Source organism: Tupaia chinensis, unplaced genomic scaffold, assembly GCF_000334495.1.
Source record: "Tupaia chinensis unplaced genomic scaffold, TupChi_1.0 Scaffold000688_1, whole genome shotgun sequence".
In the NCBI taxonomy this organism is placed as follows: Eukaryota; Metazoa; Chordata; class Mammalia; order Scandentia; family Tupaiidae; genus Tupaia; species Tupaia belangeri.
This window is the reverse complement of record NW_006160211.1, coordinates 1,853,042-1,878,453: the sequence shown is the minus strand read 5'-3', so window position 1 is coordinate 1,878,453 and position 25,412 is coordinate 1,853,042. Positions and strand designations below refer to the sequence as shown.

At 43.0% G+C, this 25,412-nt stretch overlaps 1 protein-coding gene across 1 annotated transcript in view; it reads left to right on the top strand.

Annotated features, from left to right (window-relative positions):
* Positions 1-8,153: 8,153 nt before the first annotated feature.
* NIN (ninein) overlaps positions 8,154-25,412 on the top strand; it is a 113,486-nt gene continuing 96,227 nt past the window's right edge. The window contains 2 exon segments of the mRNA XM_006160527.3: positions 8,154-8,381; positions 21,123-21,204. Of these exon segments, the coding sequence (XP_006160589.1) occupies positions 8,199-8,381; positions 21,123-21,204 (265 nt within the window). The 5' untranslated portion in view covers positions 8,154-8,198.

The following is a 25,412-nucleotide window of genomic DNA, read 5'->3' as shown; positions in this document are numbered from 1 at the left end:
CCCCCCGCGTGGCCTCAGCCGCAGCCCCGAGCTGAAAGCTGCTACTGTCGGCCCAAGAGCCAACTTGAGTCCCGGAGGGAGAGAAGGAGGAAGAGAAGCGGGGTGGTTCTGCCAGATGGGGGCACCCCGGCAGCCTTGTGATTGCGAAGGTGGAGACCTGCGGGGGAAACCCGAGGTGTTAGGCTGGGCGGGCCGGGCAGCGGGAAGCTGCGTGGCGCCCGTAAAGTGGGACTGTCGTAGGTGTGCGGGGTCGGTGCACGCGGACAGATGTCCCTGTGCACGGACCCGGAAAGTGGAAGGAACCTAACGGCACTCCGCAAAGCCGTGCTCGCTTCACCAGAGGAGTGAAGTGCCGGGTGCGGGGAGGGGGCTCCCTGAGTTCCAGGGCTGGGCTTCTGCAGTTTCTGAACCAGCACCACCGCCACCCCCCCCCGCACTCCCACCCCACCCCCAGAAAGACCACGCTGATATCGTCACTGCTCTGAGCGCTCTGTGAAATGAAGAGAGATGAAACTAAAAGAGACATCTTTCTAGCCCGAGCCCTGCTGGCGCATCAGGGTGTAGGTGCGAATGCTGCGAGCTGGAAAGATTGCCCGTCTGTCCCGTCCCTAAGCAACTTAGGCATTAGGAGGGCTGCTCTGCTTCCTTCACTCAGCTGGAATAGATCTCCCGGAGTTGAATCATTTTTCAGTTCATCAAATAAAAACCGGCTGCGTCCTCCTCTTTTGTGAGTGACACGGTAGCTCTGTAGGATGAGAATCCTGATAAAGTCCACTGTGGCACGTACGCTAAGCTCCTGGGACCAGGGATGGGTCCTCAGTTGTGTTCCCTTAAGTCGGACATACATTGGTTTGTGTCTTTGGGCTTCTTGAGACTTGGCGTGTGTTTTCTCAGTCAGCCTAATTGTATCGGGATTCTTGTGTTGGTGGCTGACTGGGCTGTTGGGTACATCTTGCCCTGGAGTTCGGGAACGCTGTGAAAACTCCCAGAGTGCATGTCAGAGGAACAGGCCGGCTGACTGGGGACGAGTTGCGTGGTCTCTCTAGCTGTTGTCAGTGTCCTTAGGGAGGCGATGTGAACAGCTGGGGAGTTTGTAGCTTTGTTTATGTTCACCTGTGCTCTAGAGGGAAGCGCTCTGAGCTGTCACGGAGATAAAAGGTAGGACTTACAGATATTCCAAAGGAGCTAGACATCAGCAAAGATACTGCCCGCGTGGGGAAGGCTTTACAGGCAGGGGGCCTCGAAGCAGCCATCATAAGCAGTCTTCCCATTCAGATGTCAAGGGTTACTCTTTTTAATAGGCACTTGCTCAGAATGGCATTTTTTTTTCAATTTTTTTCTTCCATTTTAGATACATAATGACCCTTAATATCAAAAGATGTTAGCTGTCACATAGGGAGAATATTGTATGTATTCTGAACAGCCAATCTTAAATTAATAGACAGTATTCTTATCGTGAGCCAGATGTTCAAATTGTTTTAAATGTCACTGTAAATGACTTTCTATAAACTAACATTTCACCAATCTTGATGTGTCCATTTTATGTTGATAATGAAAATATGTTATCAGTCGTACATTGATAAAGGATTGGCAAATTTAGAGCATTTTAGAGGGATTCAAACAGCCGAAAGCCCTTTCAGAAGGTTTATTTTTATAGATGCCAATTTATTTGTAAGCCAGCAAATAATGTGGTTTGAATTCTGGCTATCATACTTGCATCTGTTGGGCAGGAGCTTATGGAGAGACTTACTGAAGCTTGCAAGAAGATATTTTTATCCTCTTTACAAACAAAACAGTTTTTGAAAGATTTTTGCCTTGGGCACGTGAGCAGCTTTGTTTGAAACTAGGGTGCTTCTTTATTGCAATTTATAATAGCAGTTAACCACTTAGTTAAGCCCATAGCTGGAAAAATTACAAAGCATCTATACCACAATGTCCACTTAAGAAACAAACTTTCAAAAAATATTATTTATAGATGTGAGAAGAAAAACTCTTCACTTATGCCCTAGGGAACTATACTCATAGCTTCAGGCATCTTAAATTAATTGATTAAACATGGCTCCAGAAGAGAACATATTATAAGCTTTACTTTAAGAAAAGAAAGAAAGAAGGGAAAGAACAAACATGCAGCTCTGTTTTCTGCTTCTGTAATTGTGCCTAATAGTTGATTACAGGCTCTTCATTCTAAATTGTGCTAGGCTAATAGATTTTTCCCCCTTCAGCTACCCTGAATTAACTACTTGATTGGATATCCACCTGCTATTAGGTTTAAGGAAAGTGTGGGTTTACAGCCTCCCTCAGGACAGTAAATACTAAAGCTTGTTTACATTTTAGAATAAATGCTAATAGGATACCCTTAGTTGAATTTATACTGTAGTTTACATTTCTATTTTAATGTGACTTTTCCCCCCTGTGCAGTGACATTGAAGCTTTTGTGCTATATTTTTACACTGTGATTGTATTCACGGTGATACTGGTGTGCTTTCGGTATCCAGCTAGAAGTGAGTTGCTGCAGAGCAGAGAGAAGGCTGTCTGACCCGAATCAGTTTGCTGCTGCACAGCCAGAGTAGCAGAAGCATTCTCCTATATAAACATGTAAATAGTTGCAATTGCTTCTTCTGTCGAGCTTTTGCTAAACTAAAATGTATTCTTGTCACTACTTCCTTTTCTACTGAAATTAGTCCAAAATGCCAAGCCTGAACATCTTTGCAGCAGATTACAGTGTGTGCAGAAAAAAAGAGAACAAGGAACACTTTAATTTGATCATTGACATTATTAGGCTCTGACGTGCCAAATGGTGAAAGCTAAAGGCGTGAATGAAAAGCTTGGCCAAAGCAGGGTTTGTCTGTGTTCTTCCCTTCAGTTCTAAAGTAACTAAATTAGTCATTTGGTGGTCACTGCCTGGTCTGTGGACCCCCAACAGCTAAGTCTGCACACAGGTCCCAAAGCATCTATTATGTTGCTCTTGTGAGGAAAGTGGCCTAGCTGAGAGGGGGATGCAGACATTCCGCAGAGCTGTTCAGCTGCTGGACCATCTGGAGGGGGAATAAAAGGTCTGGGCTAGGAGCTCTGGCATTGTGTTTATTTATTATTTGGTTTTCACTTGCCAGACTTTGTCCCCTTTTCACTCCCGCTGGCCCAGAACAGACATCCCCTTTGGCTGGGGTGTCGCTCTTACAAGTTCCTTTCTGTACTTTGGATGGCGGGAAGTTCATAAGTTCATGTCTCCACTTCATGCTGACCTTACGTTGCAGACTTCATTACCCAGCCACACCTCCACGTATTACTTTTGCAGTCCCAGTTGGCACTGTGATTTCATCAGCTAGGCACAACACGGATCTGAAATGGCCATCCCCGTCAGGGTCTGTGGCATTTTGGCAGCCTCATTTTGAGTTATTTGGAAGGAAAATGCTCCAAACAATTCTCATTAGGGGTGCTTATTGGGTGGTAAATGTTTTGATTAATGACTCTGCACATCTGCCTCTTATTTAACCACCCTAGTTAGAACTCCAAAATATTGCCCACACTAGCCCTTTTATTTTGAAGGAGTCATAAAGGCTTCTGACACTCTGATTGGAATGGTAGGTGGTAAAAAGAGGCCCAGGTTTATGATAGACTTCATAAAACTGGAATTGTTCTTTGCAATGTGAAGGAGGATTTATCACTCGAAACCCAACTTTCTTAATCTCTGAGTGGATTCCTGCCTCTGGTGGGTATCAGGCTCTGATTCTAGAAAGTATTGACTTTGCACAGATTCGGCCTGCTGGGCTGTTTATTTGGAGGAGGTGACTTAACAATGATCAATTCCTGAACTAACCCCGTTATTAAAGATAGACTCTTTATGCATTTACATAAAAATTTATTCCTGTCATGCCCTAAGTCCCGAAGCTGTTTCAGAAGAAAAGAGAATGCTTATGTCATCCGTGTATCCCTAGGGCCTCGTGGGCTGTGATTATTCAGTGGGTGAATGAAGGAAGCAGGGAGGAACCTCACCTCTCCCTATTCCAATTCAGAAACATGTGTGGCCATTACTGGTCCATAGCGGTTTCTTGTAGCTGGCTAACACTTGAAGGTGGAGATAAATGGTTTGCTAATGGTGGCACTGCAGTGACCCAGTTCAAATGGTTTGTATGTACATACAGGATCAAGAGAGAAGGTAACTTCGAGTCATGCTAGAGTTCACAGCTGGGCTTCAGTCCCGTATGAGTGCCGTGTTCTCCAACAAGTTGCTCAGTTTTGCCAAGCCCCAAATTCTACATCTTCAATGGGAATGTGATAATGCGTACTTCAAAGCATCGGGAGAATTAAGTGAGATAATGTATATAAAGTTCTCAACATAGGCCAGTCACAGAAAATACTCGGAAGGAAGAAACACTTTCTTCTGGCTTTCCGGCTGCATTTCAGCCTTTTTGTTCTAGTTGATGTTAAAGTTCTCAATAATCTGCCTTTAAACATCAAGGAAGCACTGAGCATTCCCCGCTGCTGTCACTTAGTGGAATGATGTTTCTGTACATGAAGCAGTCCCTGCTGGCACTCTGCTTCTGCGACAGGCCACGTCTCTGCCTCTGCCTTGGAGGTCGCTCTATGGCTGATTGACTCGTTTAAGTTACCCTCTTCTGTGTGCTCCTCCTTCGTAAGGCTCAGGTGTTTGCCCCGTTCTATCTCAGTTCCCCTCTTATATCAACTTTCGCTGGGATTAGGCCACTCTCACTTGCTTGCCATGTTTAACTCTTAGAACAACCCTTCCAGATGGCTATTGTTCTTTTCATTCTATAAACAAGGGTCTTTAAAAAGTGTTTTAGTATAGATTTTCCTCTGAGTTTCATCTCGTAACAACAACAGCAACAAAAATGCAGCTGAAGTTTGTGAATTTATTGGCTTGATTACTAACCCATTGACTTAAACTTTAGATGGTTGTACAGAGTAGTGTTTGGCAGTTAGTGTTGGCTTTCTCCTTCTGCTTGGTTGTACCTAACAAGCTTTGAAAACGCCCTTTCAAAGGGGCTGGATGGGAGAGCTGGAGGTGTGTATGTGGAAGAAATAAGCATTTCAGAATTTTCTTCATTTTTATAGCCCTCATTCAGGGTAAGGTTCCTCCCAAGGATTATTCTTTTTTTTTTTTCTTTTGAGAGGTTTTTGCCTAAGGGTGCAAGCGCTCACCTGAGAGAGAGAGACAAGACACAGTGAGAGGGAAAGTGAGAAATCATCCACCAAGGGGCATGGCCATGCCACAATCCCTTCTCCTCCATTCTCCTCCTGCAATCTTGGGCACATATGCACTCAGCATGAGTTTTAGCTGGGTCTGGGACTTGAACTGTATTCATCTATGTGTGAGTTCAGTGACGTAACCGCTACACCATCTGCTGGCCTCTCAAAGACTGTTCATATACTAAGTCAGTCCATGATGTCTTTTGAGTCTCTAATGTGAAGAAGGTACTCTATTATGCATTTGGAGAAAGATACAGGGGAAAAAAACGAAGTTGGGGACCTTACTCTTTTTTTTAAAGAATTATTTTATTTTACTTTATTCATTTATTTCATATTAGTTTGATGTATTAATTTGACCAGAGAGAAACAGAGTGAGAGCGAGAGAGAAAGAAAGCGAGAAAGCAAGCCGCTTTGGACCACGGTCCGCCATGTGGGAGTCCAACATCCTTAACCACCACGCCACCTGCTGGCCCAGACCACACTCTTACCGAAATTTCTGCCCAGTTGGGAGGAAAAAAAAAATTCTTGCACATAAAATTGCTGATGAACAGTTGGGGAATGATAACCAGTAAAAATGCATTGTGTGCCAGATGAGTACTGACAACTTGTCACCATGTGTAACATCTCCTGGATGTTTCAGTATGAGCATTTGTTCCATGGGAGGGGGGCTTCCCCCCCTTCAGTCAAAAAAATGTTTTCCTAAACAGTGTCTTGGGAAGGAAGGAGATGAAATAGATATAAAAGGAAAACTGCTTTAAAGTGAAAGAGGTTCGATTTAGTGAAAATCCATTGACCTCCCAAAGACTGCAGCGTGATAGCTTACAAATTTAAGGCAGCAGCTAACATGAGGACTTCTCAGTACACGTTTTTCATGGTTTAGATAACAAATCTCTCTCTCTCAAAAAAATCTTAAGAAGGAGGTAAATGTTCAAATTCTTCCACTTTTGAATTTTTAAACATATGCAAAGTCAAAGGCAGAATAGTCTGGCTTTTATGAAGTTGGTCAGGTTACAGCCCAAGGGACTGTCAAACTGAAGTCTGAGAACTATGGCAACACGGAAAATCCCAGAGCATCTTGGGGATTCTTAGCAGGTCTTAGCTGACAATTAACTGGTGGACTCTAAGTGACTCTTATTAGCCAAGCCTTGGCCCTGTCTTGATTCCTAACTCATGGCTTTGCACAACACCTTGGTGTTTCTTTTCTGATGCTTTGATGTTTATATGGCACTCTCAACTTGTTTTGAAAACATTTACATAGTGATTAGTTAACCCAACAGACCAACCCGGGAAGGCAGCCAGAGCCTGCAGCACCTTAGTGATAGAAACCCTGGTGATGAGGAGAAGACACCTGACTAAGACCAAGCACCGGCACCACAATTGGACCCCTTGGTTTTAATGATGGCCCCTGTGAAAACAGCCAGGTGGCAGAGCTGTTTGGATTCACCTTCCAAGTCCACCCAGCACTACTGAAACCCTGGGGAAGGTGGAGGCTCTGTTTTTGCTCCTGCTTTCATCAGTTGCCTGGGGCCAGAAAGCAAACACAACCTAGAGCAGCCCTGATTTGGGGTAGAAACTTCTTTTATTTTCCTTTCTGTTTGCATTCAACATTTTGACTTAGGTATTTCCAATATTGTAATGATCTGCTCTGTGGAACCTCACATCTACATTAGGGACTTTTTTTGGACCCAGGGCTTGGTTTAGTTAAAGCTGCGGCTTTTTATAGTCAAGGGGTTGGTTCTGAGAGACTCTTTACAGATCACTATGTCACTGTCTCCAGGGTATATATCGGGTTTGGTGGCCATTGCATCATGGGGAAGCTGCCTTCCGGTGTTCAAGTTCCAGCCTTTCATCAGAAGATCCAGCATGTTAAGACTAGATTATTGTGCACATAAAAAAAAAAAATTTCATACTTAAAATATGTGGTACCTAGAATTTTACAGTGTATATTTTTAACAAAAAGTGAGTCTGAGAGTTATTGGTAACACCAAGTTTTTACAGATCCCAAGAAAGGGGACAAGATGGAAAACCCAGGGTGGGGATGGGTCAGAGAGATGGAGGACAGATTGCCTGGCGGAAAGGGGTGGGATGTTCTGATGGTGGATGTTCCTTGAGACTGTGCCATTCCCATCAGCCAGCCTGTGGCTCCTTTGAGTCTTATCAAATCTGAAAGGCTGGAGTAGTGTTTTTCCCTCTCTAGGCAACTGAGCATTACCTAAAACACCCTGGGACTAAAGCGAACCTCAGGGGATACTCTTCCTGTCACACCTCAGGTAATTGTACTGAAGAAGTTAATTGAGTTGCTTTGTGAGGAACTCACGGTAAGAGGCATTTGGTCTCATGTAAACAGGGAGGTAGCTTGTAGCGGGCGAGTCTGTCCAGCGTTTTATTTTGCCAGAACCCTCCATTTCAATCGTTATGGGGAGCATCTAGGCTGATGGGAAGGGAGCAGGGCTGATCTGGTGAGCCACGCCGGTGGAGAGCAGCACCTGTGCAGGTCGTCTGGCGCTTGCTGGTTGCATGGAAGCTCTGGCCGAGCGGTCTGTTGCACCAACTCAGTTCATTTGACCTGTCTGGCTGTCAAAGCAGCCTTTCACCTTTTTCGAATCCTGGGTCAAAGGAGCTAATACAGAGAACCGCTTTTGAGGTGGACAGACTGGCCGTCTACCCAAAGACCAGGCAGGAGAAGAGGGTGTCCTTCTGCCTGCATGACCCCCACGTTCTGGTAATGTTCTGTGCAGTGTGACCCAGTCTGGGGATGTGGCCTTCTGTGAGTGTGTGTGGGAATTGAGCTGCTCGGGGAAGGGTCCTAGAGGGCTTCGTGGTCTCAGTATGGGCTGTGCCAGAAACGGAATGTTATATACAGAGCCTTCCCAAGGGGCTGGTGGGGACAGGGACAAGCGTGTGCCTGGGGTGACCACAGTGAGATTGAAGGGGCTGCCACAACGTGTCCTTGTCTCTGTCTTGCACAGGTGAGCGCTGTGGGCGATGGGATGGATGAGGTGGAGCAGGACCAGCATGAGGCCCGTCTCAAGGAGCTGTTTGACAGTTTTGACACGACGGGCACTGGGTCCCTGGGGCAGGAGGAACTCACTGACCTGTGCCACATGTTGAGCTTGGAGGAAGTGACCCCAGTGCTGCAACAGACTCTACTTCAGGACAACCTCTTGGGCAGGGTAAGATCTGAGGAAGAACACAGTCTGTCGGAAGTGGGGTGTGGTTTATTTCTGGGTGCTGGGAGGCTGGGGCAAACCGCGCGTGTTGCAACTTCTTTCTAGCGTCCTGTCTGTTAGCCTGATAAGGTGACTATAGCAGGGGTGATAGAGCAGGACGGCTTGTTCACATGACAAGATGCTGTTTTAATTTCGGCTCTGGAATGATGACATTGTGCACTGAGTATTTGAGATGAGAAAAGGAGCTAATAAGAAACTTCTCAACTTTTTCTTGTTCTTTGTGGATCATTTTCTTCACTCTGCATTCACCATTGGGACAGAAAAGAGGGAGGTGAGATTTCTATTGAAGTGAAGGAAATTGCAGTAAGAAAAGTGTCCTTCCCAGAAAGAGCAGAGTTTTGTTATGACTTTTCCTCTCCATGAAGTTGTTTCTTGAGTGGATTGTTTCTGGGTGAAGTATTAATTCAACCTTCCACCCAGGACATAAAGACAGGAGGGTAAGTAACTACAGTGCAGGTTCATTTAAAAGCCAGCACGACTTGCTTCCAGCAGGGACACGTGTACGTGCCAGTGTTAACTTCCGTGCTTGGCGACAAATAGCCAGGTTTCCCCTGTAGGCCAAGTCACAGACTTCGTGAGAGGGGAAAGGCATCTCCCCGCCACCCCCTGCCTTGCCGATGGTGAGAAGGACATTTGGTCAGTCATGACCTGTGATTGGCTTCCATTTTCATAAATTATAATGAATAGCTTCACTTAGATAGCTCTGGGTTAAGTCTCTCACTGTTGGTTTTTGGAATGAATAAGAGACAAAAATGGATAACACTTAAACTCTGTTGCTGTCATTGCCAATACTTTGTAGACTGGTTTTTATCATCCGGTGTGAATGGAGGAAGCAGTCATGAAGATTCACTTTATTCTAGTGACTGAACTTCCTTTCTTGCATTTTCACTGTCCCTTACGGACAAAAGGCCAGGTGACCTCAAAGATAGTCCAGCGTATTGATGCTCTGTAGCCTGAGACAGGAGTGACGGTCATTCTGAAATTAATGCAAAAAAGATGATCTCCTTAGGGGCTTGGCTCCTTGAATGTGATGTTAAAGAGGATTCACACCACAAGAAGAAAAAGGGCGTTCTTTGCAAAAACTGGGCCATTCTTTGGCCACTTTGGGGGGATTAACTGCTTATGAATACATGTGGTTCAAGTAAAATGTTCAAAATCTTGCTTTGAAAGCAGTGAAAATGAGAGCTTTGAAGATTGAACCCCTTGTTCCTCATCACATAAGCACTCATGTTTCTGCGTTCTGCTTCAGTCTTTGACACCGTGGGGAGTAAAAGAATGGCGTCTCTCCGTAGTCCTGGGGGATCTCAGGTCTTTTGGTATCAAAGGAATAGTGTCAAAGGGTGGGTCTGTTTTAATGCTTATTAAAGCCTAAAAAGACATAATGCAACCTACGTCTTCTGTGAGAGGTTTTCCAGGAATCCTCTGCTGTAAACAGATGGCATGTTGGCAGCAGATTACCGGTTTGCTTTCCAGATGTTGCACATCTTTGCCCTCATTTGGTAGACTAAAACAGGGGACCCGTTATCGATTGATTTGTTAACGACTTGACACTACCAGCCTGCTTTTTTACTTTTGCTATTTGCCTGAATGATGAATACCTAAGTGGTCTATAGCGTGATATTTACTTAGTGAGCCAGTGATAAAAGTTAAATAGATGTATGCATATTGATTTTATGTGGGAGGTCCCTGGTGATTGTCTGGAGGGCAGGGTTGGCATGAATTAATGCACTACTGTTAAATTTGCATTTTTTATGAATCTGAAGTATTCTCCTCAGATGATCACATAAACTTGGCCATATGCTGTTAAGAAACTCTATATGGTCTATAATTCTAAATTAGAAGGGAAAAAAAATCCCTTAGAATTCAGTGGAGCAGCCCAAGGGCTACACCTTCATGACCTATTTGAGTAGGGATTGTAAGTTGTAAAATGGTAAGTTGTCTTTAATGCCAATCATCTGTTTTTTTTCTTTAGAAGATATTTATATAAAAACTTATGAGAGTTAGCAGCTTGATTTAATTAAAAAAGGAGAAAGAAAGGGTAGTGTCACAAATCTGAATATATTCAACTGTTGATTAGGTCAACACATAAATACTTGTGTGTTTTGCACATCAGGCATTTACTGGTCTTGTGTGGGTATAACTTAACTTACATTTATGTCTACCGTAAGCTGTAGTTTTCCTTAAATTGGCTTTTGGATTTAGTACAGTCTGGATACGTATGGCTTTAATTTTGTCTTTTCATTCTTAATGAGTTTAATTTTTAATTTTTAAATAAAATGAAACTTCTAGGTTTTGTTTTGAAAGAAATTGAGTTAATTTTTTTCTTAAGAAATAAAATCAAAGCATTGTGTCTCTCAACTAAGAATATGAATATTGCTTATTTTTAATTTTACAATTCATCTTCAATATTTTTTTTTCCTCATGCCTAAGTAAGTTGAGTAAAGTAACTTAAATCAACTTGTCATTTTCGTGTATTTAACTAATAGGCCATCTTCCCCCAAATTATGTTTCAGTTCATCTTGCTTTATAATGTAAAGCCATATTCCCCTGAGCAGGGTGGTTACTATACAAGTATTTGAAAAGCCTAAAGCTTGTAGCTCCCTTATTTGAAGGGAAGGGGACATGGCTGATAGAAGTTTCCTACTAGGTTATGGAAGGAGCTCCATCCATATCTTGTAATCAGTCGAGCACATGTCAGGTGGATCAGGCCCCAACAGAAGGGATTCCTCAAGACACTAATGTACTGGCAGGTAGATGGGACAAGGAACAAATACTACAGAGACTTAAATTACGGTAACACTCTCATCAGCCCATATTTCCACCCTAGCAATTGATACCAATCGAAGGTTCTTCCTATTTTTTAGGTCTTTTAAACTATTTCCACATGCCTATCTCTTTTATTAGAAATCAAGACATAAAGAAGATCATTTGCGTCAGTTTTGAAGCCTTTTATTACATCCAGTTTTTCAAATGAATTTCTCCATTTCTCCTTCCTTATGCAATAATACCAGCTTTGAGACAAAACAGCCCCCTGGGGTTCTGCAGTTCCATTGTTGCCCTGCTTCCCCTGAAGATGGGCGCCGAAATACCTCAGGCCTTGGCACTCTTTAGAATGAGAATAAAGCACCTGGAAGCAGAAGCTTTGACTTCCAAAGAGTCCCATAGGTGTGTGGACTTTGGTTATCAAAGGCACTTTGAAACTTTTAGGATTAAAATTTGATAACTGTACAAATATACAGTTCAGCTCAGTTCTTTCATCTTTCTTTTTAAAGTGTTTAAGATTCTTTTATAAAGATCATGACCCATTTTATGTGGTGGATTTGTTTCCAACTCATTACAAATTTTTAAGTTTCTTTTATACACCTTTCAGTCATTTGAAGAATAAATTAGAAATAGAGAAATACTTCCTGGTGGTGGTTATTTGGACCTGTTCTCTGTGTGCAAAGCTACGCTTGAGCATCAAATAGTGCCTGTTTGTCACAATCACCTGTTTCACATGATTGATTTGAAACCTGGATGTATTGGAATGGTGGAAATGTTTCTTATTGCATCTCCGACTTCTGGAGCTATGCCTTATCTTGCTATTTAACGACCATAGTTAAACAGAAAGAAGTGAAACGGCAAGGGTTCTTTAATGATTCCCATGTTGGTTTTGTGACTCTAGGTAAAAGATTATTCCATTCTTTATTCTCATCTTGAGTTTATTTGGACTCCTATGGGTCCGTGGTTCTCCACTCACAGACAGGAAAACCTCCTGATCAGGAGGCTACTGGACTTGCTTTTATTCTACAGTATCCCTTTTCCTGCCAAACTAATGACAGAATTAACTTTGGTTTGTGTACTCCAATTCCTGGAGTCCCTTAGAGACATTTAGTGTGAAAGAAAGCAAGAGCAGAGGGGAGAGATGCTGGGAAGATCCTGTACTGAAAGAGTAGGAAGGAGTAAGTACTACTTAATTTCAGTAATGGCTATCTCCTTTACCAGAGAAGATATGGTTAGGAATGCTCTTTAGATTTACCAGTACCCCACTGATACTTTTAGGAGTAGCTTTTTGTCTGTACAAAAGAGACTTGAAGTTTTTCAGTATCCATACCAGATACTCCAGGACGGAGGAACCCAGAACCTGGGAAGGCTTGTCCAAGGTCAGACATACTCAGCTGAGGCTGTGCCAGGATGGGGTTCTGGGCTTTCTAGTCCCTACATTTGAATGTGTGTTTCCATTTCCACAGTTTTCTTAAACTCCAAATCTGCAAAAATGAATCTCATCTTCCATTTACTTCCAAACACCACAACTGCGTCAGGAGTGTACTGCTGAGCATGGTCGCTAAAGTCACGCCTGGGTTCAAGAACTGGCTCTTGCCATGTTTTAGCTGTAGCCCATGTGGTCTTCCATACTCTGAGCCTTAGTTTCTTCATCTATTGGAAAAAATAATATATCCTCTTTACAAGATTGTGATGAAAGTTGACGGAGGTTGTGTGTATTAAATGCTTATCATAGAGCCAGGGACAGGGAACCACTACGTCTTGCATCTTGCTGTTTGCTCCTCTCTTTCACCCCTTACATATTCAGAATAGATCTTTGATAAATAGTGACTTCCCAGTAATGATTTTTAAAGAAACCTTGTTAGAGCAGAGAATGGATTTGCTAGAAGCTTCTGTGTGATGGAGATGATTTGCCTCTATTTCCATCTATAGGTAAGGGGTACTTTGATCAGTCTTAGAGTATGACTTCATATAGTTGCTTTAGATTTTAAAAATCTGCTGGGACCAGCAGTTAGCGTAATGGCTATGTCGCTGGACTCCCATGTAGTCGACCATGGTTCGAGTCCCAGACCCACGCCGGGTGCATGTGCGTGTGTGCCCAAGATCCCAAGAGGAGACTGGAGGAGAAGGGATTGCGGATGGCCAACCCCCCTGGGGGGTGATTTCTCCCTTTCTGTCTCTCTGTCTGTCTCTGTCTTTCTGGCGAGGGCATGCATCCTATAGCGAAAAGCAAAAACCTCTAAAAAAAAAAAAAAAAGATTTAAAAAATCTGCCTTTTAAATTGGACTTTGTTCCACTCTGCACTGTCTGCAGCAAATAACCACTAAGCTACACTATACTACACTATACACAAATAACCACTAAGCTTTCTTTAGAACAAAATATTTCTGACGACATCTTTCATTATGAAGCTGTGTCTCTTTGTTAGTCTCTGTCATTTCTCTTTGAATAGTGCTGTAATTATTTTCCTATACAGTGGTCTTTAAAAGGGTCCATATTTCTATATCCATTTCAGCTAACACGTAATGCTTGGCATGTTCTTTCATCAGTTTCCCTTTGTATAGTATTAATAGATAGAAACCTACTCAATTTTTGGCTCAGCCAGTGACATGGTGGTTAAGGTAGCTGGATCCCACATGGTTGACTTCACAGTTCAAGATTCAGACCTAGTAATTTGAAAAACATTCAGGGCACATGTGAGTGCATGCCAAGAATCCCAAAAGGAGAATGGAGGAGAGGGGATTGTGGCATGGCCATCCCCCAATGGGTGCTTTCTAACATTCTCTCTTTCTCTCTCTCTCCTTAGTAACTAGCGCACACACTCAATATAGCAAAATTTAAAAAAAAAATTTTTTTTAAAGAAACCTACTCAATTGAATGGTAATTACACAGACCTCTGTCTTGTTTAATAAGCTTACCTTGTCAAACAAACACGGGCTTGAGTTCTCTCATCTTGGATCTGTTTGAAGTATTGCCTGTCTGTATGTGAAAACTATGCATTTGATCTCCACAACTGCGTGAGATGATTTTATGCAACGTTAACTTCCTCATTCTACTTCCTTTTGCAAGTTTTTCTGTGGTTTGAAATAGCATTTTCTTGTGTGGTGCTTAAACATTTTTTTTTCCCCAGAAAAGCAAATTGTGTTTTCTTTTTTTTTTAAAAAACATTCCTATGAAATGTAGAGAAGAAAAGTGATAAAATAAAAAAAGTGATGAAGTAAATTTCTATTAAGCTCGTGACAGAAAATATTGGACTTGACTAGTCTCCCTGTTAATTTGGTTTAAATGTCATGCGTGTTTTTAGTCAGTCATGTAATTTTCCCATTGCTGCAAACTGCCCTCGGAGGCATTCGAATGCCTGTAAAATGAAGGCAGCAATTATTATTCAAATGAGGAGGTACAACCAGGGTATGCACAACTCAGAAGCTTGTTACCTTACCAGATGTAATTGCGTGGTATGTTTTATTTGTAAAGATTTCTAAATTTCAACATAACAAAATAGTAAAGCTCCCTTGGAGAAGAAAAGCAGTACTTAAAAATCCTGGTTACTGAACATAGTCAGCCCACGGATGCACAGTTCTTCACAATAGAGGGCGTTTGTCAAAGATTTGGTTCTGGGTTGCGCCCTAAGGGGCTTTTCCACCACATCAGTATTCATGAGCATTGATGGAAAATAGCAGTCACCTGCCTCTATTAGAGAACTATCTTTTTTAAGGATGTGGCATTTACCGCTATTTAAATCCAAGGGCCCAGTGCCTGCATGCCTGTGTAGGAAGGAAAATAAAGATCAATGTAGGGCTTAAAGCTGCTTCAGTTGTTTCCATCAGCTGTTGAGTGGTGTCTGACGTTTCAGATTTTTGCTTGGAGAAAGAGGTCTACACAGTATTGGATTATGAAGAACTCTAAGAATCATGTTTAGGGAGCCGGAACATGGCATGGCTGTAAAACACCACGCTTTACAAAGTTGACCCACATGGGAAGGTTCTGGGTTCATGCCTGATCTTGGAGTACACCAGGCATGATGTGCCTGTAATCTGGGACTGGCTGGAGTTGGGAGAGGGGGGTCGTTCTCAGTGTCAAAACCATGTTGGGGTGCTGTTTCTTTTTTCTTGCTCATGGAAGAAATAAATAAGCTTAAATAAGTTATATTTAGTCTTTTATGTAGAACATTTTTTCTTCTAAAATGAGGCTGATTTACTATATCATAAATCCCTTTTGGAAATCTTTAACCTCTGCCTGTGAATATCTATAATAAGTGTCACAGAACTATCCATTTTCCTCCTTATTTACCAAGTAGCACCTGCTCAGTTCTCAGAGGCTCCTACCAGCTTATTTTTCTCTCTGTAATAAACCTTCCTCTTTTCTTCCCCATTCCATCCTCCTCCTCTTTAGAAGCTAGAGGGCAGCAGAAGTTACTTATATTCTTGATATTTGTATCCACTGCTCTGCCTCACACCTGGTGTGTGCTTTACACCTGCAGCTTCATGTGAGGGTGAGGATCTGCTGGCAGCAGCAAGGGAGTCCCCTGCGAGGTCAAATCAAGAGTGAGGCAGGTCTGGGCAGGCAGGGCTGCTGGGCTCTGATGTCCAAGTACCCCCATCACTTCCAACATGGCAGGCCTCGGGCAGGCACATGCCTACTCTGTCTTCTGCTTTGACTATCTCCCATGCAAGATGTAAGATTCAAATGACAAAATATCTAGGAAAGAATGAGCCTACAATATAATACCCCCTATGCATCTAGTACCCTCCAGAACACACATCAATGAAACGTTCTAATAACAGAATATTTTATTCCATTTTGTAGCAGAGGATGAAGAGGAAAAAAAGGGTGGGGGTTGACTGGGGATTCACAAATTTAAGTTTTATTCTGTCAGTATATTAAACATCATTAAATTGACTCGGCATGGTAGTTGGGGTGGCTGGATCTCACATGGCCCATGGCATGGTTCGAATCCTGGATTGGCTGGCTTGAAAAACATGCTGGGTACATGTATGTGCATGCCCAAAATCCCAAGAAGAAAATGAAGGAGAAGGAATTGTGGCATGGCCTTCTCTGTGTTTCTTTACTCCCTCTATAGCAAAAAAAAAAAAAAAAAAACAAAAAAAAAACAAAAAACACCTTTTAATCCACCACATTTTTCCATATTATAAGAACAATACCCTCAGGACTCAGTGGCATATGGATCCTTGCCCCAACTCTAAATGACCCCAGCCTGTTAAGTTTTTGAGTGCCAGTGTCCTCATTTTTCTTAATAGTTTATAAATGTTTAAAATAAGGTTTTGAAAATAGTTTTGAAGTATAAAAATTATGTAATGAATGCAAATAAGAAATTATAAAATAAAATAGAAAAAATAAACTTTATCTTTTGTTCGAAGGAGGATGGTTCACGTATTTCCTGTCTCCATATGTCACTAGTTACCTCTCCTACTTACCGTGGGGCACCCTGTCTTGCATTTGCTACGTCTGACTTGCAGTGTGCTGGAAAGCAGGATAATGAAGTCTAATAAATCAGGAGGAGTAAGAAGAAAAAGTCCCTGAGTGGGCCCTGGGGCTTTTCTATGAGAAGGGTACATGAGCTTTATGACACCCACCTCACTTTTTTTTTTTTTATTAAGGTTTTTGCCATAGGTGTTTGCATGTGCCAGAGAGAGGGTAAAGGAGAAATCATTTTCAGAGACGATGGCCATGCCTCAATCCCTTCTCAATTCTCCTGGGATTTTGGGCATCCATATACACACGCTCAGTGTGATTTTCAAGCCACCAGGTCTGATTCAAACCACACTTGGCCATCTGAGAGTCCAGTGCATTAACTACCATCCCACCCACTGGTCCCCCACCCCAACTTTTGACCCTAGTTGTTTGTTTCCTGATTATCTACTGGACGCTAGATAATTGAGGCCGTGAGATGAACAACCTCCATATAAACGAAGTTCCAATGGCCTCAAAACTTGTTGGAATACCATATTCAAGGGAAATTCTTTGGCCTCATATAAAGCCCTGGAAGTTGATTGGAATTAATTCCAGATTATAACTGTCTTTCATTTGTCAGGCTGAGTAAAACTGAGGTATCTAGGGACCAGCAGATGGCGTAATGGTTACATTGCTAGACTCCCACATGGTTGACTGTGGTTTGAGTCCTGGACCCAGCAGCTTACAACTCATGCCAGGGATGTGTGCATATGTGCCCAAAATCCCAAGAGGAGAACGAATGAGAAGGAATTGCAGCATGGCCATCCCTCCTAGGAGATGGTTTCTTGCTTTCTGTCTCTTTGTCACTCTGATGAGCATATGAACTATATATTTAAAAATCTCAAAAAACCAAAAACAACAAAACTAAGGTACATAGATAGCTGCTGACTTCACAGCTAATACTCACTGAGTACAGGGCCCTTTCCAATTGCCTCTATACCTTATGTAGTTGTACCGTTATACTTACACTTCTTGAAGACCATGAGGAATCCACAGAGCCAAGTGAAGGATTTGGAATTCTCAAGACAGACCCATCCTTTTATTTTTTGCTAGAGACCATATGTGCTTGCCAGAGAGAGAGGGAGAGGAGAAAACACCCAATAAGGGGCATGGCCATGCTGCAATCCCTTCTCTTCCATCTCTCCCTCCTTTTGGGATTTTGAGCATGCATGTACACCTGCCCTATGTGTTTTTTAAGCCACCAGGTTTGGGACTTGAACCATAGGGCTGAGCATATTGGATCTGAGTGCCTTAACCACCAGGCCAGGAGCTGGCCAACACACCTCTTTTGGAATGGGAGCTTCTTTCTGTTCAGCTTGCAGCTGCAGCAAAGGGAGACTTTGGGCCCCTCCATAATAATCCTAATAAAGACAAGGAACCCAGAATTGATGTCTTTAAAACAGCAAACTAGATTGATTTCTCTGACGATGGGCAGTGCCACAGATCCTGGGGAGAAGGCAGGTCCCTGGACCTCCCTGTTTTGTCAGTACCCACCCACCCCACCCCCAGGTTACTCCCATGCCAGTTGCTTTGCTTCAAACTATGGCCCTGTTTCTCTCTAAAAGTGAGGGAACAGTCACTCCCATTACTCGACCTGCTAGTAGTAGTATAACTATCACTGGCTGGCCGTAGTAAATCCCAGGATGTTCTAGACAGCTTATGCAGTTCTTGTTTTGGCTCCCTAATGCTGCCAGGAGGGAGATGTTATTAGAACTGAGATAAAATATGTGCATTGCTCTTGGCACAGTACCTGCCCAACTCCCTGTGACATTTTCTGAGAGACTGAGCTCTACAGTGGCAGAAATTTTATCCTTCTCATTCACTGATATGTCACCAAGGCACAGGACCGTGCCTGACATGTCGCAGCTTCTCAGTAAGTATTTCTTGAATGAGTGAGCAAACCAGAGCCCAGGGAGGTATAGTGATTTAGCAAATTCCCAGCAGAAAGTAAGCAGCAGAGTCAGGGTTAGAAGTTAGGCTCACCTGGTTTGGGCCTGGGTGTATGTCCATGCCTGCACTGAGCAGAAGGGATTGATTCAGATGGGAATTAGAAAGTACCTGTCGGGGCCAGTAGGTGGCATGATGGTTAAGGTGCTGGACTCCCACGGGGCCAACTGAAATCCAAGTCCTGGAAGTGGCAGCTTGCTTTCTCACTTTCCCTCTCTCTCTTCCTGTCTCTCTCTGGTGAGCTCATGTGTCCTGTAGTAAATTAAAAAAAATAATAATAAATAAATAAATAAATAAATAAATAAATATTTTAAAAAAGAAGAGAAAGTGCCTATCAAGTGGCCCTGAATGGATATGTGATATTGGTGAACTGTCTGGTTGGGAACTTGGCCTTGGCCATGCCTGTGACCTGACGGGGTGCCTGAAGCCCTCCTCTGACTGGGCAATAGCAGATCTGGGCCGGCTCCTCCTAGGCTCCTGGGTGATTTGTCAGCTGTGAACCCTGATTAGCACAGCTTACATTTCTGCCGTCTTAACCCTTCACGGATAGTAGTGCCCTGGCTCTTTAGCAGTTGTTCTGCCTCCTTTGATGTAATTCTGCTCTGGCTCCTTGGTGTATGCTGATTTTTTTTTTTTTAATTGCCAAAGGGTGAGTGTGCTCATCAAAGAGAGACAGAGATGCAAGAGACACAGAGAGGGAGGGAGGGAGAAAGAATGGTCATGCTACAATGTCTTTTCTTCTGTTTCCCCTGTTGGAATTTTGGGGTGTAAATGAACTCAGCCTGTTTCTCAGGTCCTGGAAGCCAGAATTCAAAATGCAGTTGGCCATGGGGGACCTAGCTCTCTTAACCGCTAGATTATGGGGCCTGCCCAAATATGTTGGTTTTTGAATTCTATACATTCTGACTTGAAATTTGTTGAGAGAGTAATCTTAAGCCTTCTCACCATAAATAAAATTTTAAAATTTTAATGATAGCTATGTGAGGTAATAGGCATGTTAATTAGCTTGTGGTAATTATTTCAGTATGTATACATATAGCAAATACTGAAGTAGTATGCCTTAAATATATACAATAAAACATTTTTAAAGTAAATGAAGATCATGTGGGACTAGCAGATAGCATAGTGGTTACGTCACTGGATTCCCATGTAGTGAACCGTGGTTTAAGTCCTGGACCCGGGTGGCTTTGGACTCATGCTGGGCATGTGTGCGTGTGTGTCGAAAGTCCTGAGAGGAGAATGGAGAAGAAAAAATTGCAGCATGGCCATCTCCTCTGGGGGGGTGATTTCTCTCTTTCTGTCTCTGTTTCTCTGGCAAGAGAACACACCCTGTAGCAAAAATCTCTCTTAAAAAAAATAAATAAATTTCGTAAGACTAGAGGAATATGGTTTGGGAAAATAATTTCAGTTAAGCTAATATGATTGAGAAATCATATATACTTTGGAAGAGTGTGGTAAATTGTGGGCAAATACAATTTTATGACATACACATCTCCATGGATTCCTCTCCTTTACCTCAATTTGCAGAGACAAGATGTAGCTGATCTTTCTTCCTTTGTTTAGATAACCAGTGAGGTTGGCCGCTTTTCCGATTTAATTTGCAAGGTGTGTGTTTTTTTGTTTTTTGTTTTTGTCACCTATATTTAAACATTTAGGCATTATTTTGTAGTGACACACACCTTTGTATTTATGCATGTGGTTTTGTATCAATAGTTACCACATTATCAAGCTAGAATTATGATGAGAAGAACGATCCTCTCTTTCCTGTCCCATGACGAAATAACATAATTTTAAGTTATAGAAATAGAAGAATATACTGGCCCTAAAGAAAACTGCTATACCTTTTTAACCATAGTAATATTGCCGTTCTGACTACTTAAATAAAACGAAGGTTCTTTCCTACTTCTGTCTAGGTAATTGTATTTTTAAGAATTTAGGAAATACTTCTCAAGATTCTTTTATCTTTTGTGTTTGCTATTGATTTTTGCTTGTTTATAGAATCATAGGGACCTCAAGAGATAAATATTATATACCTGCCCCAGGCAAGACTATTCAAGTCATCCTCAAAAGGTAGCTTGGTCCCTTCTGGAATATCTTAAGAGATGAAAGCATCTGTGGGGCACCGTTACAACGTATCATTTATTTGGAAAGTTTTTCCTAATATCTAACCTAACACCTTTCTCTTCTGATCTTGTTCAGAAAAAATGAAAGGAGCTAAGAACTCAAAACGTAGCATTTTCTGAGCTTATAAAGAAGGTTTTGCTGCATAGCTTTCCCCCTTGGGGTTGAATAAATATCGATATTGATATTAGTGTTTATGACACTGGATGTCAGAAATAATCAGCCCGTTTTCCCTTCTGTGCTTGAAGAGTCACGAAGAAAAGAGGGAACGGCATGTCAAGACTGTCAGGATGAAAACAAGCAGTTCTGGTTCCTTATAGATAGATTTGCATTCTTAGGGCTGCAGAAATCATTTTAAATTTATTTTTAATTATCTTTTAGGTACATTTTGACCAATTTAAAGAAGCTTTGATACTTATCTTGTCTAGAACTTTGTCAAATGAAGACCACTTTCAAGAACCAGGTAAGGGCACTAACTTTTCTTCTCTACATTCCCCTTTAAATGTGGTCCAGGGAGGAATCTGGGGACCTTGAAACATCGTCTCCGAGGGATCCAGGGCATCTGCCTGGTGCAGATTCAGCGGTTATTTTCAGCGACTTCTCTTTCAGTATTATCATAAAAGCCTTGCAGCTGTTGAACACTAAAAGGAGACTTCTCTACGACAGCAGTGCATTATGGAAAAAATAATTGGATTATTCCTAGACGATATGTCAGATGGTGTGGTAATAACTCATTCTTGGAATGAGCGGAGTGAAGCTGAATGGGAACTGCCTTCACCCTCTTCCCTGTATATAGAAGGATGTGATTTAGGGGACATTTTTCCGGAAAGAATGGTTACTGATCTAGAGATAATCTTATTGAGTCCTAGTGAGTGGGACATTGTCACAGATGTCTGTCGTAGACATTCTTATTTCATTATAATATCATCATTGTTTATCTCCTTCTCTCAAGTGATGGTGTCCCTTGAGGATCATGTCGTGTTTATATTTCCAGTGTCTAGAATAACGTTTAGCATATGATATTCATGGATGTTATAACGTAAAAGACTTAATATTGTGCTTTATTGATTTTTTAAAGCACTACAGATTATAAAATACATCTTATTTTATGTTTCTCTGAAAAGAAAAACGATTGTCAATTATAATGTAAAATGCTGTTGGATTTAAAATGCATCCTCACTTCAGAGAGTTCACACCTGGTGTGTGGGGGCATGTGTATGTTAGAATGAATGAAATGTGGTGAACACTTACAGGAAATCTGAACAGTGTGGGAAACTTGTATTGCAGTAGTCTAGTTGGTGGTTATCAGGGAATAGGGTACAGGTTGGCTCTATAGGGGCCTCGTTATACCGTCAAGGGAGTATGGGGGCCGACGAACTTATATGTTGATTGTGGTGGTAGTTAGCTGATGCTGAGCTTTTCCACCCCCATAGAGTGATATGCTGAGAGGGTGTAATTTACTCTATATAAATGATACCTCAAAAAGCCCAACTTTAAAAAAGAGATGATCAAAAATATAGTCCAGGTTTTTTTGTTTTTTGGTTTTTTTTTTGAGAGGTTTTTGCTATACTGCGTGTGCGCTCGCCAGAGACACAGAGAGAGACAGAGAGACAGAAAGTGAGAAATCACCCTTCCGGGGTGATGGCCACTGCCACAATCCCTTCTCCTCCATTCTCCTCTCGGGATCTTGGGCACGCACACACATGCACCCGGCGTGAGTTTAAGCCACTGGATCCAGGACTCGAACCATGGTTTACTACATGGGAGTCCAGTGACATAGACATTATGCTAACTGCTGGTCCCAAAAATATAGTCCAGTTTTGAGAAATCATAAACATTCGATGCTCTAAGGAGTCGTTCAACTTGACCCACTAAATGAACAGATGGGAATTTGTCTCTGCCCTCCCTGTGAACTGGCTCTGCTCATCCCTCTTGCAGTGTCCCGACTGTGTTGTGTATAGCAGCACTTTAGATCCCAGATGTAGTCTGCCCCTGTGCTCATGGTGGTGCAGTGTTAGTCTCTTCCTCTTCCATCATCTGGGAGGCTTCGATTAAACCACATCCCTGTCTTTGGACCTTAGTTTGCTTGTTAATAAAAGTTTTCTCTAGCCCCAAAATGCTTGTGGTCTATGATTTAAAGAATAGTTGTTTTGGGAACCAGCAGTTAACGTAATGGCTATGTCGCTGGACTCCCACGTAGTCGACCGCGGTTCGTGTCCCGGACCCGGTGGCTTAAAACTCACGCCGGGCGCGTGTGCGTGCGTGTCCAAGATCCTGAGAGGAGAATGGAGGAGAAGGGATTGCGGCGTGACCATCCCCCCTGGGGAGTGATTTCTCGCTTTCTGTCTCTATGTCTCTCTCTGTCTGTCTGGCGAGCGTACGCGCCCTACAGTGAAAATCTCTCAAAAAAAAAAAGTTGTAGTCGTTCAACTTGACCCACTAAATGAACAGATGGGAATTTGTCTCTGCCCTCCCTGTGAACTGGCTCTGCTCATCCCTCTTGCAGTGTCCCGACTGTGTTGTGTATAGCAGCACTTTAGATCCCAGATGTAGTCTGCCCCTGTGCTCATGGTGGTGCAGTGTTAGTCTCTTCCTCTTCCATCATCTGGGAGGCTTCGATTAAACCACATCCCTGTCTTTGGACCTTAGTTTGCTTGTTAATAAAAGTTTTCTCTAGCCCCAAAATGCTTGTGGTCTATGATTTAAAGAATAGTTGTTTTGGGAACCAGCAGTTAACGTAATGGCTATGTCGCTGGACTCCCACGTAGTCGACCGCGGTTCGTGTCCCGGACCCGGTGGCTTAAAACTCACGCCGGGCGCGTGTGCGTGCGTGTCCAAGATCCTGAGAGGAGAATGGAGGAGAAGGGATTGCGGCGTGACCATCCCCCCTGGGGAGTGATTTCTCGCTTTCTGTCTCTATGTCTCTCTCTGTCTGTCTGGCGAGCGTACGCGCCCTACAGTGAAAATCTCTCAAAAAAAAAAAGTTGTTTTCATAAAGAGAGTGCCAGCAGTTGGCATGGAGGTTAATGTGGGCTAGATTCCACATGACCAGCCTAGTGGTTTGAGTCCTTGACACAGAAACTTGAAAATCAAGCCTGGTATGCATGCATGCTATGTAGAATCCCAGTGGGGAAATGGAGGAGATGGGATTGCAGTGTGGCCATCCCCTCTGGGGCTGCGATTTCTCACTTTCTATCTCTTGCATGCACGTGAGTGTGCATACCCTATAGCAAACTTTAAAAAAAAAGAGAGAGGTAAACTCAGGTGCCCTCTTAATATACTACATTTGAGTCTTAAGCCTTGTCCCCTTGTGTCTACTCAGCCAAACTGGGGGCACCCCTAGGAAGGTTATTCTTAGCTCAGAGGCTTGTCAGTAAGCCTGAGGGGGAGATTCTTGAGATTTTTCCAGACTACAGTAGAATTCCTGTAGGTGACCATTGCTGGAAGATGGACTTCAGTTACTTATGGGGGCCTCACATTTTATTCATATTTTTACTTTTTTAAGGTTGTGTGTCACCTTGATAACAGTTGGGACCCTGACTAGAGGTGCATGCCTGCCGGGGTGCATTTCAGCTCATCTGAGCATAGATGATAGAAGCATAAATTCAGGGTTTTCTGTGCGCTTCTAATGCACTTTATGTGGTGTGGAATGGGCAGCCCTGCCACGTATCCACATGATGCTTTTGCTGCCCTGTCTTCCACACTGGTAGTCTCCTGCTAGAAAATTGTCATAACTGATATGCAGATTTATGGTGACCACAGGTGTGAAGAGGGCCTCTTAGCGTTGTGAGTGTGGGCGTCTAAGGAGCAGGGAGAGAGAGACCCTGGCTGGTGGAGCTTGGTCCCAGCCGAGAAAGTAAATTGCTAAATCCAGCTCCAGGTGCTGGATTCTTAGTCCCACGTGTGCCTCAGTGCCATGCAGGCACAGGTCACAATTTGGATGAGTCTTCCAGGACAGCACACAGAAGGGGTTTTATAGTTCTGCTGTGTGCTCCAGACTTTGGGTAGGCTTCAACAACTCTTTGTTACAGACTCGCCCCGGGCCAGTGCCGTGCAGCAGCAGAGGGCTTACTGAAGCATCCATCCAGCATCTCTATGCCCTTTCCATCAGTGTTGTAGCAGGAGGAAGTTTAGGATTGAGCCTGTGCATTTAAGGGTGTCTCATCTAATCTGAGGCCTGAGTCAGCCCTTCCTCCCACATTGCCCCCTTCGTTTCTGAGCCACCTCTGTTTACTGTGTTTTCGTCCCTGGCCCCTCCAGCTGTTCACAGGGATCATGCAGTTCTTTCAGACATTCTCCCGCCCACTCTGAAATGGGACCCTGCCCCTGCAGGCTCACCCATCTGGCTGGGAGGACACAAACCAGACTCGGAGCTCAGGACTAATATTGCAGGAGGCCACCTGAGTTTACCTCTCTCCCTCTCTTCATGGAAGAACTATCCCTTACATTATAGACCATACACATGTTAGGGCTAGAGAGAACTTGGCCATTTTATCAATGAGCACATTGAGACCCAAAGAGGGAGATGGTTTAATTGAAATCTCACAGAAAATGGCAGAGGATGCTAATTCTGTATCACCAAGGGACAGGGAGACTTCAATTTAATTTTAGCTTTCAAATGGATAAGGTGGTCCTCGGTGCAGCCTGGCCTGGAGTCTGACACAGGAAAGA